Raw genomic sequence first — 15,921 nt, forward strand, 5'->3', positions numbered from 1 at the left:
AATAATCCAATAATACTCCAATGATATGTAAATAATCCAATAATACTCCAGCATATAAATAATCCAATAACACTCCAATGACATGTAAATAATCCAATGGTACTCTGGCATGTAAATAATCTAATAATACTCCAATGACATGTAAATAATCTAATAATACTCCAATGACATGTAAATCCAATAATACTCTGGCATGTAAGAAATGTTTACAATAAACATAACTTTGTTTTTTATGAAGAAACTCATCATCGTTGAGTGTGAAATATTTCACTCTTTTATGCAAATACATGTTTCCTGTTGAATCCTGACTCACTGTTTTGTTTGATTTCTGTTTAAAATCACAATATTTACAGAATATTCAGGGAAAAGTTCAGGAGCTTCTCTTTATTCTCACATCATTAATTTTGTGTTTAACACACACACAGTTGTGATTGGTCAGTGGTGTATAAACTGTGCTGCCCCCCAGTGGACAGTCTCAGTACCGCAGTGTCCGGTTTTCTCTGTAAATGTTTTCTGACCAAAATGTTCCTTTATAACGAAAAACATTAAATCTGCGATTATTCACTGCTTAAAGGATGAATCAGAATAAATAAAATCTTATTCAGTGAAGAATTCTTATTAAACACAGTCCTAAAAACTTTAACAAATCATTTTACATTTTTGACAGAAAAAACAACCCAAATTAAAGCCGCTAGCGGCCTTGACGGGCCCTCGCCCGCGTGGTTCCGCAACCCAGGACATTCCGCCACCCAACAAAACAGTCACATGTCATATATTCATCAAATGTTCAAAGGTGATGTGCATGTTGCAAATGCCATGACTGCTTGACGGATGAGAGACAGACAGACAAAGACTAAAAAGTGTGTGTGTGTGTGTGTGTGTGTGTTTCTGTGGTGTGAAAATGTACATTTATATATGTACAAAACTATACGTGTCTCCTCCTTATCTCCATCTCACGCTGTAATCTTAAGTCATCTTAGCTTCCCTGTGTCTGCAGTGTGTGTGTGTGTGTGTGTGTGTTGCTAGGACAACTATCATGATTCATGTCATTTTTGTACTGATCTAAGGGTTCTGAGTAAGGTTCTGGCCATAAGTTCTGAAGAGTTTTGTTTCAATTAGGGGGCGCTATGAAGTCCCTGGGCCACGCCCGGGGCCAAACGTCTGTGGCTGAGAAGCGGTTACAATGACTGATGTGTGTATCAAATTTCATGAGTTTTCGTGCATGGGGAAATGCCTCAAATAAGGTCAAATGCGACAGAAAAATAATAATAATAATAATAATAATAATAATAATAATAAAAGAGGAATCCTTCAAAAAACAATCTTCGCACCGAACGGTGCTCAGGCCCTAAATATAAAAACTACTGCTTTAGCATGTTGCTAATCTTTGCTTGGTGCTGATTGATCGTTATAACTTTGTAAATTAAAAGTTTAATTTAATTTAAAAAGAGTCAATAAAACTGAGAACTACCACATTTCAAAGAAAAAAGTTTTTATTTAAATTCTGGCTCAGTTTTTAAAAACCACATGCTAACAATTAAAAAAAAATTAAAATCTAAAAAGTAAATCTCACACAGTCCATTATACACACACTCCCCAATTTACAATAAAACTATAAGATAAATAATTATTTTCTATCTACATTCTGAATAATTATTTAGCATCCAGTTCCTGAATATTTTACACGTCTATAAAGTTCTAGTGTTTCTTCACTTTCTCTTGCATCTTCCTGTGATACTCAGAGATCTTCTGCTCAAAAAAACCTGCAGACCAGACAGACAGAGAGAGCAAATAAAATACTGAATAAAAGAGGAACTGTCTAACTGTGCAGTGGGTGTGTCTCATAGGACAGTGGGTGTGTCTGACCTTTCTGGGACGCGGGTCTCTGCTCCACTTCCTGGATGAACAGGTCAAACATCTGCGTCTGAACGAACTTCTTGACGAAACGTCGTGTGCTTTTGGACTCAATGGCTTTACAGAATCTCCTCTTGGCGAAGGTCGCCGCAGTGTCAGGTCCGTTTCTCACCACGTGTTTGGAAAAATGGCCGACAGTTTTGATGAAGAACGGCAGGAAGGCTTCAGGGACGATATGGTTCAGTTCCTCCAGACCTCAAACACACAAAGCGCAGTGACGTCATCACATGGGTCACAGAATGGCAGCTAACCTCAACGCTAACCTCTTACCTGCCAAATGTTACAATCTGAATATTTAAAAATTATTTCATAACAATGTTTTATGATAAACACGAAACTGAGCAAAAGACGTGAAAAAGAAAGAACAGTGATGCGTCACATGACCAAGTCTGTGATTGGTTGCATAAATTTAACTGAAGCTCTGCCCCTTACGGGCCTCTTTTAGAAATTATTAGAAACACTTTTTAAAGAGAGGTGTGTGTGTGTGTGTGTGTGTATATATATATATATATATATATATATATATATATATATATATATATATATATATAAATAAAAATTACACATTTTTCAATTTTCATTCTCTTTTTAAAATAAATTAAATGAGTTCATTAATAAATTAACGAATCAATTTTCACAACATTTTTGAAGTCATTCATAAAATGTGTAAATTAAAAAAAAAAAATAATTTACAGAATGTGAGACATAATTTAGAAATAAATTAAAATGTCAATGAATGAAGTAACCTACATAGATAGATAAAACTTTATTGATCCCTTTGGGAGGGTTCCCTCAGGGAAATTAAAATTCCATCAGCATCATTACAGAATAAACAGATAAAGAAAATAGAGAAAACTTCTAGATAAATTAATTATTAACATATAAAAATATATATATATATGGGGGGAGGGGGAATCTAGTAGGACAGATATTGCACATTATATTGCACATTGTCCGGTACTGCTTATTGTCAGGCTCGGCTACTGCTCCTTCCCGTCCTCTGTCCTCCTGTTCCCCCCCAGAGAGGAGTTGTACAGTCTGATGGCGTGAGGGATGAAGGAGTTTTTGAGTCTGTTCGTCCTGCACTTGGGAAGGAGCATTCTGTCACTGAACAGGCTCCTCTGGTTGCTGATGATGGTGTGCAGAGGGTGACTGGCATCGTCCATGATGTTCAGTAGTTTGTCCATAGTCCTCTTCTCTGCCACCGTCACCAGAGAGTCCAGCTTCACGCCGACCACAGAGCCGGCCCGCCTGATCAGTTTGTCCAGCTTGGATGTGTCCTTCTTGGATGTGCTGCCCCCCCAGCACACCACGGTGTAAAACAGGACACTGGCGACAACAGACTGATAGAACATCCACAGGAGTTTCCTGCAGATGTTAAAGGACTGCAGCCTCCCAAGGAAGTACAGCCTGCTCTGTGCCTTCCTGTACAGGTGGTTGGTGTTGCAAGTCCAGTCCAGCTTGCTGTCCAGCCACAGCCCGAGGTCTCGTCTCATCTCCATCTGCTTATCCGGGGCCGGGTCGCGGAGGCAGCAGTCTGAGCATGGAAGCCCAAACTTCCCTTTCCCCAGACACCTTGGCCAGCTCCTCGGGAAGAACACCGAGGCGTTCCCAGGCCAGCCGAGAGACATAGTCCCTCCAGCATGTCCTGGGTCTTCCCCGGGGCCTCCTCCCGGGGGGACATGCCTGGAACACCTCCCCAGGGAGGCGTCCAGGAGGCATCCGAAAGAGATGCCCGAGCCACCTCAGCTGATTCCTCTCGATGTGGAGGAGCAGCAGCTCTACTCCGAGGTCCTCCCGAGTGACCATGCTTCTCACCCTATCTCTAAGGGAGCGCCCAGCCACCCTGCAAAGGAAACTCATTTCGGCCGCTTGTATCCGCGATCTTGTTCTTTCGGTCATTACCCAAAGCTCATGACCATAGGTGAGAGTCGGAACGTAGATCGACCGGTAAATCGAGAGCTTTGCCTTTTGGCTCAGCTCCTTCTTCACCACAACGGACCGGTAAAGCGACCGCATCACTGCGGAGGCTGCACCGATCCGCCTGTCAACCTCACACTCTATCCTTCCCTCACTCGTGAACAAGATCCCAAGATACTTAAACTCCTCCACTTGAGGCAGGACTTCTCCACCAACCTGGAGAGGGCAAGCCACCCTTTTCCGGTCGAGAACCATGGCCTCAGAATTGGAGGTGCTGATTCTCATCCCAGCCGCTTCACACTCGGCTGCAAACCGCCCCAGTGCATGCTGAAGGTCCTGGTTTGAAGAAGCCAACAGGACATCATCTGCAAAAAGCAGAGATGAAATCCTGTGGTTCCCAAACAGGATTCCTTCCGGCCCCTGACTGCGCCGAGAAATTCTGTCCATAAAAATTATGAGCAGAACCAGTGACAAAGGGCAGCCCTGCCGGAGTCCAACATGCACTGGGAACAGGTCTGACTTACTGCCGGCAATGCGAACCAGACTCCTGCTCCGTTCATACAGGGACCGGACAGCCCTTAGCAAAGAGCCCCGAACCCCATACTCCCGAAGCACCCCCCACAGAATACCACGAGGGACATGGTTGAATGCCTTCTCCAGATCCACAAAACACATGTGGACTGGTTGGGCAAACTCCCATGAACCCTCGAGCACCCTATGAAGGGTATAGAGCTGGTCCAGTGTTCTGCAACCAGGACGAAAACTGCATTGTTCTTCCTGGATCCGAGGTTCGACTATTGGTCGAATTCTCCTCTCCAGTACCCTGGAGTAAACCTTCCCTGGGAGGCTGAGAAGTGCGATTCCCCTATAATTGGAGCACACTCTCTGGTCCCCTTTCTTAAAAAGAGGGACCACCACCCCAGTGTGCCACTCCAGACACACTGTCCCCGACCGCCACGCGATGTTGCAGAGGCGTGTCAACCAAGACAGCCCCACAACATCCAGAGACTTGAGATACTCAGGGCGGATCTCATCCACCCCCGGTGCCTTGCCACCAAGGAGCTTGCAAACCACCTCAGTGATTTCGGCTTGGGTAATGGACGATTCCACCTCTGAGTCATCAGCCTCAGTCTCCTCAATGGAAGACATGACAGTGGGATTGAGGAGATCCTCAAAGTATTCCTTCCACCACCCGACAATGTCCCCAGTCGAGGTCAACAGCTCCCCACCCACACTGTAAACAGTGTTGGCAGAGTACTGCTTCCCCCTCCTGAGGTGCCGGACAGTTTCCCAGAATTTCTTCGAGGCCAACCAATAGTCCTTCTCCATGGCCTCCCCGAACTCCTCCCAGTTCTGAGTTTTTGCCTCCGCAACTGCCCGAGCTGCAGCACGCCTGGCCTGCCGATACCCGTCAGCTGCCTCAGGAGTCCCGGAGGTCAACATGGCCCAATAGGACTCCTTCTTCAGCTTGACGGCATCCCTTACTTCTGGTGTCCACAGACATAGGGCCGGAGATCAGATGAAATGACAACAAAGTCGATCATCGACCTCTGACCTAAGGTGTCCTGGTGCCACGTGCACTTATGGACACCCCTATGCTCGAACATGGTGTTCGTTATGGACAAACCGTGACTAGCACAGAAGTCCAATAACAACAAAAAAAAAAACCACTTGGGTTCAGATCGGGGAGGCCGTTCCTCCCAACCACGCCCCTCCAGGTGTCACTGTCGTCGCCCATGTGAGCATTGAAGTCCCCCAGTAGAACAATGGAGTCCCCAGTCTGAGCACCTCTCAGTACCTCTCCCAGGGACTCGAAGAAGGCAGGATACTCTATACTGCTATTCGGCCCGTAGGCACAAACAACAGCAAGAGCCCTCTCCCCAATCCGAAGGCGCAGAGAGGCGACCCTCTCGTTCACTGGGGTAAACTCCAACACATGGCGGCTGAGCTGGGGAGCTATAAGCAAGCCCACACCAACCCGCCGCCACTCACCATGGGCGACTCCAGAGAAGTGGAGAGTCCAGCCCCTCTCGAGGAGCTGGGTTCCGGAGCCCAAGCTGTGCGTGGAGGTGAGCCCGACTATCTCTAGCCGGTGCCTCTCAACCTCCCACACAAGCTCAGGCTCTTTCCCCCCCAGCGAAGTGACATTCCATGTCCCAACAGCTAGCCGCTGTGTCTGGGGATCAGGTCGTCGAGGCCCCTGCCTTCGACTGCCGCCCAATCCACACTGCACCGGCCCCCTACGGCTACCTCTGTGGGTGGTGAACCCACAGGAGGTTGGGCCCACGTCACCGCTTCGGGCTGAGCCCGGCCGGGCCCCATGGGCAAAGGGCTGGCCACCAAGCGCTCGCATACGAGCCCCAACCCCGGGCCTGACTCCAGGGTGGGGCCCCGGCTGCGCCATACTGGGCGACGTCATGGTCCTTGATTGATTCTCCATAAGGGTTTTGGTGAACTGCTCTTGGTCTGGCCTGTCACCTAGGACCTGTCTGCCTTGGGAGACCCTGACAGGGGTGTAATGCCCCTGACAACATAGCTCCTAGGATCATTCAAGCACATAAACCCCTCCACCACAATAAGGTGGCAGTTCTAGGAGGGGTGGCAGTTCTAGGATGTTCTAGGAGGAGCCCGAGGTACTTGTAGGAATCCACAGCCTCCACCTCAACTCCCTTGATCAGAACTGGTCGTGACCTTGGTCTGGACCTCCCAAAGTCAATGACCAACTCCTTGGTCTTTGAGGTGTTGAGCTGCAGATGATTCCTATTGCACCAAACGGCAAAGTCCCTCACCAGGCTCCTATACTCCTCTCTGTCGTCCCTGATACACCCAACGATGGCTGTGTCATCGGCGAACTTCTGAATGTGACACATCTCTGAGTTGTAGCATTAGTCCGCGGTGTACAGGGTGAAGAGAAGAGGGGCCAGCACCGTGCCCTGGGGTCCTCCAGTGCTGCTAATCACAGTGTCAGATGTGATATCCTTCAGCCTGACGTACTGTGGCCTGTCGGTGAGGTAGCTGGAGATCCAGGTGACCAGGCAGGGGTCCACTCACACCCTATTCAGTTTGTCCTGAAGCAGTAGGGGCTGGATGGTGTTGAAAGCACTCGAGAAGTCCAAAAAGAGGATCCTCACTGTGCCATTTCCCTTATCCAGATGCAAGTGGGCTTGGTGTAGCAGGTAAAGGATGGCGTCTTTCACACCAACACCTGCCTGGTACGCAAACTGCAAACAGTCCTGGGTGTGTTGCACCTGGGGTCTGAAGAGGCTGAGGAAAAGCCGCTCCAACGTCTTCATCAGATGTGAAGTGAGTGCCACCGGTCAGAAGTCATTCAGCTCTCTGTGCTGGTTCTTCTTAGGAACTGGAACGATGCATGATGTCTTCCAGAGGGTGGGCACTCTCTCCAACTGCAGGCTGAGGTTGAAGATACATTGGAGTGGTTCACCCAGTTCAGCAGCGCAGGTCTTCAGTAGTTGGGGACACACCTTGTCCGGGCCTGCTGCTTTCCTGGGGTGAAGCTTCCTCGGTTGACCTCTGACCTGGTCTGCAGTGATGCATGGAGGAGTCTGTGTTGAGGGGGGGGGAGGAGGAGGGGGCTGCTGCAATGGCTGGGGGGAGGTGTGTTGAGGGAAGAAGGAGAGATGGCTGCAGTGAGGGAGAGGGGAACGTGGACTGGTTGAACCGGTTGAAAAAAAGTTAATCAAGCCATTTGCCCTCTCCACTGTCCCCCCCCCCCCCCCCAACTCTGGTCTTTGTGTTGTGGCCGGTGATGGTTTTCACACCTTCCCAGACCTCTCTCATGCTGTTCTCCTTCAGCTTCTGCTCCACCTTTCTCCTGTAGCTGTCAAGTTTATTTGTATCGCGCTTTTAACAATAAACACTGTCGCAAAGCAGCTTTACAGAATTTGAACGACTTAAAATATGAGCTAATTTTATCCCTAATCTATCCCCAATGATGAAGCCTGTGGCAACGGTGGCAAGGAAAAACTCCCTCAGACAACATGAGGAAGGAACCTCGAGAGGAACCAAACTCAAAAGGGAACCCATCCCCATCCGGGCAACAACAGACAAACATGACTAACATTAACAGTCCTAACATAAAGTCAGCTTCGTTGATGCTATAAACCCCCCACCGACGGAAACCCGAGCGCAAAACCGTTCACAACAACTGCAGTCCTAAAGTCAGCAAGTCAACTGCAGTCCCCAGCCACAAAAGCACCACTGCAAGAGTCCAGCGCGTCCTCCAGGCGCAACCCCCAACTGTCCACATGGGGCTGCGCTCCACAAGAGTGATGCGATGAGACTCCAACCAGACACAGGGCACCAGGATGGATCAGGCAGGTCCAAGGATCAGAAGAGGTTCAGCATCTCGATCCCAAAACCAACATGTAACTCAGAGGGACAGGTGGGGGGGGGAGAAGAGAGAGAAAACACAGGTTGTTAGGTATGCCCAATGTCACCTGAATAAGTAGGAACAGTATACATATTGCACTGAGTACAAGCAGGGACTCCGGCAACTAACTATGACAGCATAACTAAAAGGGGAGAGCCAGAAGGTAACACAGGCATGAGGGGCCCCGGGACATAAAGCAGCAGCCACTACACCGTCAACAAACTCGGGTGAGCAAGCGAGTGGGGACTGACAGCATCCATACATCCCAGTTTACCAAAACACTCTGTCTGAGGACCCTCCAGATCTACTCCTTTACCTCATAAACACCATTAACACAAGGCTTGACTAAACAGATCTGTTTTCAGCCGAGACTTAAACACTGAGACTGTCTGATTCCCGAACATTACTTGGAAGGCTGTTCCATAACTGTGGGGCTTTGTAAGAAAAGGCTCCACCCCCTGATGTAGCCATCACTATACGAGGTACCAGCAGATAGCCTGCACCTTTTGATCCAAGTAGGCGTGGCGGGTCATAGAGGAGCAGAAGTTCACTCAGGTACTGTGGTGCGAGAACATTCAGTGCTTTAAAGGTCAATAGTAGTATTTTATAATCAATATGAAATTTGATTGGGAGCCAATGCAGTGTGGATAAGACAGGGGTGATGTGGTCATATTTTCTAGTTCTAGTAAGGACTCTTGCTGCTGCATTTTGAACTAACTGGAGCTTGTTTATGCACTTATTGGAACATCCAGACAGTAAGGCATTACAATAATCCAACCTGGAGGGAACGAAAGCATGGACTAGTTTTTCTGCGTCATGTAGTGACATTAAATTTCTTATCTTAGCAATATTTCTGAGATGAAAGAAAGCTATCCGGGTGATGTTATCAATGTGAGTTTCGAATGAAAGACTGGGGTCAATAATCACTCCGAGGTCTTTTACTGCTGCACGTGAAGAAACAGAAAGGCCATCCAGAGTTACTGTGGAATCAGAAAACTTACTTCTAGCTGCATGTGGTCCGAGTACAAGTACTTCAGTCTTGTCAGAGTTAAGCAGAAGGAAGTTAATAAGCATCCAGTGTCTAATGTCCTTCACACATTCCTCAATTCTATTAAGCTGGTGTCTCTCATCAGGTTTTGCAGAAACATACAACTGTGTGTCATCAGCATAACAGTGGAAACTAATACCATGTTTACGAATATCACCACCCAGAGGGAACATGTATAAAGAAAAAAGCAGTGGACCCAAGACAGAACCTTGTGGAACACCAAACTTTACCTCAGTATGTCTAGAAATATCACCATTTATATCAACATACTGATAGCGATCAGTTAAATAAGAGCTGAGGCAGGAGAGGGCCGTTCCCTTAACTCCCACAACATTTTCTAGTCTATCCAGAAGAATGGAATGATCAATGGTATCAAATGCTGCACTAAGGTCAAGCAACACAAGCAGCGAGACACAGCCCTGATCAGACGCCAACAGTAGGTCGTTTACTACTTTAACCAGAGCTGTCTCTGTGCTATGATGAGGTCTAAAGGCCTCTGTATGCTCTTGCGACAAGGCTTTCGCAGATAGCTTTTCGCAGACAGTTGTAATTTATTGTTGAGCGGGGGAATAGGCGTGCGCGATGTTATTCACCGGCACAACGCAAGGGGGCGAGAAGTCGCTAGGAGTAATTGGTGGGTGTGGTTAATGGAGTGTTTATCCTCCGTATAATGACTAGAACTTTTTTTTTATATATATAATGACTAGAACTGGAGTCGTATAGATGTACGTACTTCCTCACTTCCTCAATCAACCGCTCTTCATGCTGCTCCATCTTCGCTCGTGTTTTTAAAAATGCCGGTCGTGAAAACAAAAACTGGGAAAGTAGGGAAGCGGAAGTGCGTGTACAGCGGGTAGAGTGGACCAATCGGAGCCCTCTTGTCTGCGAGGCTTCTGCGGTGGTCACAATTTTTGGGAGGTGCGCGCAGAGCGTCTGCGAAGGTGGGGGGGCTACGCAGACACTGTCTGCGAGGACTGGGTTGTCAGCATAAATTGGCCTTAAATCCTGACTGATACATTTCATGGATGTTATTCCTATGTAAATATGAGCATAACTGCTGTGCCACAGTTTTTTCAAGGATCTTGGAGATAAAGGGGAGGTTTGATATCGGCCGATAATTGGACAGCTGACAGGGATCAAGGTCAGGTTTTTAATCAGGGGTTTGATAACTGCTAGTTTAAAGGATTTGGGTACATAGCCGATCGTAAGAGAAGAATTTATTATTTTTAGAAGCGGTTCAATTACTTCAGGTATTATCTGTTTGAATAGACGTGTAGGTAAGGGATCTAGTACACAAGTCGAGGCTTTTGATGCGGAGATTAATGAAAGTAATTCAGTTTCTTTAAGGGGAGTAAAACATTCTAATTGCTGATCTGATACAGTTATATTGTTAACTACAGGGTCACTTACATTGTCTGACCTTAAATTAGTAGTTTGAATTTTTTGTAGCATATTCTCAATTTTGTCATTAAAAAAATTTAATGACAAAGGAAATTTAAAAACAAATTTAAAAAGCTCCTGCTGTGCTGCTTTCATCGCCCCCTGTCACTCTTCCTGAAGGTGGCCTTCTTCCTGTTGAGGACAGCTTTGACTTCCTGTGTTACCCATGGCTTGTTATTAGGGTAACACCGTACAGTTACCCTCATCTGTAAATATATTTAATAATTATTCAGGTTTCTGCCTTGTTGTTGTTTTTAAATTTCCTGTTACTTCAGTTTCAGACTTATTTTTCTTCCACGCGGATCGCCGACTGAAACAAAAAAAACTGAATTTTAAAAAATGGTGCCTTTCTGTCATGATGATTAAATTCATTAAATTTCTGTATTATTATATTAAATAATTTCTAAATTAATTTCCACTTTTTGAATCCCGACATGCCCAGTGAAACCCATCGGTGTGTGATGATTAAACACTCAGAGTGAGGCGTGTGTGTGTGTGTATACACTGACTGGATTTCTCACTCCGACTCCTCAGAGCCTGCAGGATTTCCTCCTTCAGCTTGGGGGGCAGAATCGAGTCCTCGTCTCCGACCTGCTCTCACACACACACACACACACACACACACACACACACACCAGTATTAGGGCCATTCACTGAGTGTGGGGATGAGGAGGGACGGATTTACACAATAAACCTGAACTAGTAACAAGCCGCAGGAGTCGGGGGGGGGGTTGAAGCGTTTCATAAACACTGAATATTAAATGTTTAAAATGTGTGAGGAAGTCAAATTTTATTTATAAAGCAGTTTCTTAAAAACTGAAGAGTCGACCCCAGTCCTGTACGGAGTTAAAGACCATAAATGAGTAAAAACATAAAAATAAAACTCACTTGTCTGATGAATGTTTCCTTTCGACCCTCCGATAAATCAACAGCCAGCAGCTAAAAGAGAGACCACACACTCCTTTAGAATAATAATAATAACAACAACAACAACAACAACAACTACTTTCTCAGGCACTAATCATAAATGTGAAAATAAATTAAAAAAATTCAGACAAGTAGCCTGAAATTTAAAAAAAAAAAAAAAAACACCCTAAAATAATTGTCCAGTACTTTCTGCTAATAACGCCATCATGCTAATCATAACTCGGACTGATCCAGCATTAAAAGTAAATTTAACCAAAACTCTAATCACAATTTCCTCTTTAAATCAGACGCAGTCTAAAACGTGTGTGAGAGAGAGCTGTGATGTGGCGAACAGGTAATGCAGTTTACAGGTTTATCAGAGTCGTTTAGATTCTTTGCACTGATCATCACCACTGCGTCTCTAACCATAGCGTCTGATCGTCATCTCCGTTACAGCATTAAATCTAAACACACTCACATCGCCCTGATCGAGGCACTCATCAGCCAGCCGCTTCTGAACCCCCAGCAGGTACGGCGTGGGCGCCATGACGACGTCAATCAGGATCTGAGGCACGATGGAGATGAGCGTGTGCTGCCAGATGAAGGGATGGAGGAGGACGGAGACGGCATGGATCACCTGAGATAACGTCCTGGGGGGGAGGGGGGGTGTAAGCAGAGAGAAAAAAAAATTTTATATATATATATATATATATATATATATATATATATATATATATATATACACACACACACACACACACACAGCACCCTCCATTATTATTGGCACCCCGGAAGTCAAGTAAAACTAGTTCTCTTTTATTAGTTGAGGCCCTGTACATTTATTATTAGAAATGTGACCAATAATTTTATATTTTGATCGAATCCTCCTCTCTAAACTGTTTCTCCAGCACACTTTCATCTCCTCTGCTGTCACTGGCCCAGTCTCGTGTGAGTTGGGGGCGTGTCAGGGCGTGGAACACAACAACTTACAGCACGAGAACAGGAGACCGAGTGTTTCTGATGTTTCCTTGGTAGGACGGTTCCTTCAGAGACTCAGCAGGACTCTTTCCTAATGCTCTGAGAACCTGTAGAGGACCAACTGAGCATCACTGAAAAGGTCCTGCTCTGTACGTGGGGGTGGGGTGGGTTTTCAGAACTCCAGAGATCCTGACGGGGGGGGGGGCTTTTCTGAATGAGGAACGCAGTGCTGTGGGACACAATCACAGGATCCTTCAGTGGGGTTCAGGGACGTGTCGTCCTGGACATCAACAATCACCTTCCGTCTGTAATGGTGTTTCACCGTGGCTCCAGTGGGGTTTCAAAATAAAAGTCCCTGTGGCTATCACACCTCTAAGATAAAAGTCCCTTCCGTTCGAGTCACACGGAGGATTATGATGGAGGAGGAAGAGCCAGCTGCAGACACAACTGCACATCATCATCTTCTGGATCTCAATGAACCCCATCGTGAGGAACTGCACGACAGCAGGAGTTTCTTCATACGAGTCTAACGGATCAGATCAGACTCAGGAATGGAGACACGCCCCTCATTTTTAAGCACTGTGTTATTAAGTTTACAGAAAAACAATGTTTTGACAAAAATATTTCTGAAGGGATTTAAAGCTCCTGAAGTGTCATCAGAACATTTATTACACTGCTGGTGAGTCACAGCTTTCTAATCTTCACTTTCACTGCATCAGTGATAGTTACTAATGATAATTACACTACAGTACACTCTGTACTCTTCTGTGTGTGTGAAGTGTGTGTAAGCTGTAACCACATGTGTATGCAATGTGTCTGTGTGTAATGTGTGTGTGAGATGTACAGTAAGTGTTAGAGTTTTGCTGGGGATCGAACCTGGGTCGCTGGTGTAGCGATCCAGCAAACCCCCACTAGACCACCAGGGGAATGACTCAAGTGCAGAGGAGTGAGGCGAAAGTAGAGTAGAAAAAACAGTTTATTTACAATATACAAAATCCCAGGCAAAAAAGTATAATCCAAACGCTCAGAAGATATACGAGAAAAATAAAAAATCCAAAATAGTTCAAAGTCAAAACAAAAAGCCAAAGATAAGAAAAGAAAAGGCAAAAATCCAAACGCTCAGAAGATCCCAAAATGGTAAACACAAAGTCCAAAATGTCCACAAGAAAACAAAGTACAAAAGACCAAAAAGACAAAGGCAAGGAACTTGGAACAGAGCTCTCAAGTGATAACAGCACAAAGACTCCGTGACTAGGGACCAAACTGAGGAAGTATTTATACACAGGGCAATTAGAACTAGGCGGGGCAGGAAATAAGGAACAGGTGAGGCAAAAGCACATGAAAACAAAGGCTGTCAAAACAAACACAAAACAGTGGCGGCTTCTAGAGGCCAAAACAAACATGACAAGATAAAGCAATAACAGCGGCCTCTAGAGGCCAAAACAGTCCCCAGTCCTAACAGTAAGTGCATGGGAGTGTGTGAGAGAGGGTATAATGTGTGTGATGCATGTGTGTGTGTGTGTGTGTGTATACCCCAGCTCCTCAGCGATGAAGATGATTCTGCGCTCCAATACTGTCGCAGCGAAAACCTGCAGCACTTCTTCATCCGATAAACACTGAAACAGCGTGCGGAAATCCACGTGCTCCAGCCACGAGTCAGTGGGACGTGTCAGACTGATGATCTACACACACACACACACACACACACACAACATCCTTACACACCTCATCTCAATGTCAGTACACAATATCATCAGAACACAGTGGGTGCCAATATTTTTAACACCTCTTCATCGTGCGTGTGTACTATTGTGTTATAGTGTATTATGTTAGTGTGTGTGTGTGTCCCTGCTCTTAATTCCTCCTGCACAAATCTGCAGTTTGATGTTTCCTGTTTCTAACACACCTGAATCAACACCGACCACAAACACACCCTCCAAAAAGGTAAAGTGTGTGTGTGTTCGTTCCCCTCCCCCCGGGTCTACTCCCTTAATTCCTCCTGTCCTTCAGTGTTTTTCTCTCTCCAGCATCTGTTTCAACTCATCAGATAACTGAAACCCTTCACCTACAGGGGTGTGTGTGTGTGTGTGTGTGTGTGTGTGTGTGTGTGTGTCTAAGTAAAATGCTGCAGCCTGAAATAGTGAACCGGAGGCAAGTTTGGACAAAACACATCATACGTGCCTTTACATGCCAACTCTCATACACACACACACACACACACACACACACACTAAAAACACCCTCACAACCAAGAAAGTAAAACTGGCCATGCTCTCTGAGTGGGCGGGGCATACTCCCCTCCCCCCTCATCAGTTACAGTAACACTGCCCAATCACACGTCTCTGTGGGTTCACGTATGCAGAAGTGGGTAGACAGCACTTTCCTCCGAAGGTGTGCCCCCCCCAACCGACACTGTTTGAAAACATGTAGGTAGGTGGGTGGAGTCCCACGCCTCAGAGGAAGCCCGTGATAGTCTCCGCCCTCCCTGCTTGGCAGCTGAGGTGTAAGAGGGGGGAGCTGTCTGATTGGTCGAGACTAAAGTAGGAAGAAAATCATGGAAAAGTTTTCTCTCATTGTGGTGATGTCACATGATCAAGTGTACAGTGTCAGATAAACCAGTTGAATTTAAGCTCCGCCCCTTAGTAACTTTCAGCACAAATAAAACAGGTCAAGAGCAGCAGAGAGAGGAGAGGAGACGGTGTGTACGGAGGAATAAAAAGTGAAACTGGAACAGTAAAGCAGTGTGTGAGCACAAACAGGCAGGAACACGTCTCTCACACACACACACACACTCACACACACACTCACACACACACTCACACTCTGAAGAGAGGCAGCTGCTGAGATGAATCACACACACTTTAGAATTTCTACTGAATCCCTCACTGGTTTAAATCACATCATCAGCGCTCTCACTGGCCAATCAGCACACACGCTCACATGGCTGATGGATCACACATCAAATAAACAGATCTGATTGGCCAGTGAGAGTGATGTGATTTAAACCAGTGAGGGATTCAGTAGAAATTCTAAAGTGTGTGTGATTCATCACAGCAGCTGCCTCTCTTCAGAGTGTGTGTGTGTGTGTGTGTGTGTGTGTATACGCGTGCGCTCACACACTGCTTTAGTGTTCCGGTTTTCACCGTCTTGTCTCGTCTCTCTGTGCCAGTGTTTATATCGGTGTATTTCAGTACGGGTCGCTGTGTTACTGTAAGGAAGCGTCGTTACTGTTCAGTTTTCTCCAGCAGCGCGTCCCCGACTGTTCCAGCCTTTTTACGCCACAGAAACATCCCACAGATTACACTCTTTACTTATTAAAGAAGGA

General features: G+C 46.0%; 1 protein-coding gene across 9 annotated transcripts in view; it reads right to left on the reverse strand.

Moving 5' to 3' along the window:
* Nucleotides 1-1,475: 1,475 nt before the first annotated feature.
* Nucleotides 1,476-15,921, reverse strand: part of dennd2da (DENN/MADD domain containing 2Da) — a 52,427-nt gene continuing 37,981 nt past the window's right edge. For all 9 annotated transcript variants that reach the window (XM_060932656.1, XM_060932654.1, XM_060932658.1 and 6 more), the window contains 6 exons: nucleotides 14,130-14,278; nucleotides 12,097-12,268; nucleotides 11,601-11,651; nucleotides 11,222-11,303; nucleotides 1,867-2,109; nucleotides 1,476-1,763 (listed from right to left, as the gene is read on the reverse strand). In XM_060932656.1, the coding sequence (XP_060788639.1) occupies nucleotides 1,699-1,763; nucleotides 1,867-2,109; nucleotides 11,222-11,303; nucleotides 11,601-11,651; nucleotides 12,097-12,268; nucleotides 14,130-14,278 (762 nt within the window). In that variant the 3' untranslated portion in view covers nucleotides 1,476-1,698. The remainder of the gene's footprint in view (nucleotides 1,764-1,866; nucleotides 2,110-11,221; nucleotides 11,304-11,600; nucleotides 11,652-12,096; nucleotides 12,269-14,129; nucleotides 14,279-15,921) is intronic.

Source organism: Neoarius graeffei, chromosome 10 (genome assembly GCF_027579695.1).
Source record: "Neoarius graeffei isolate fNeoGra1 chromosome 10, fNeoGra1.pri, whole genome shotgun sequence".
NCBI lineage: Eukaryota > Metazoa > Chordata > Actinopteri > Siluriformes > Ariidae > Neoarius > Neoarius graeffei.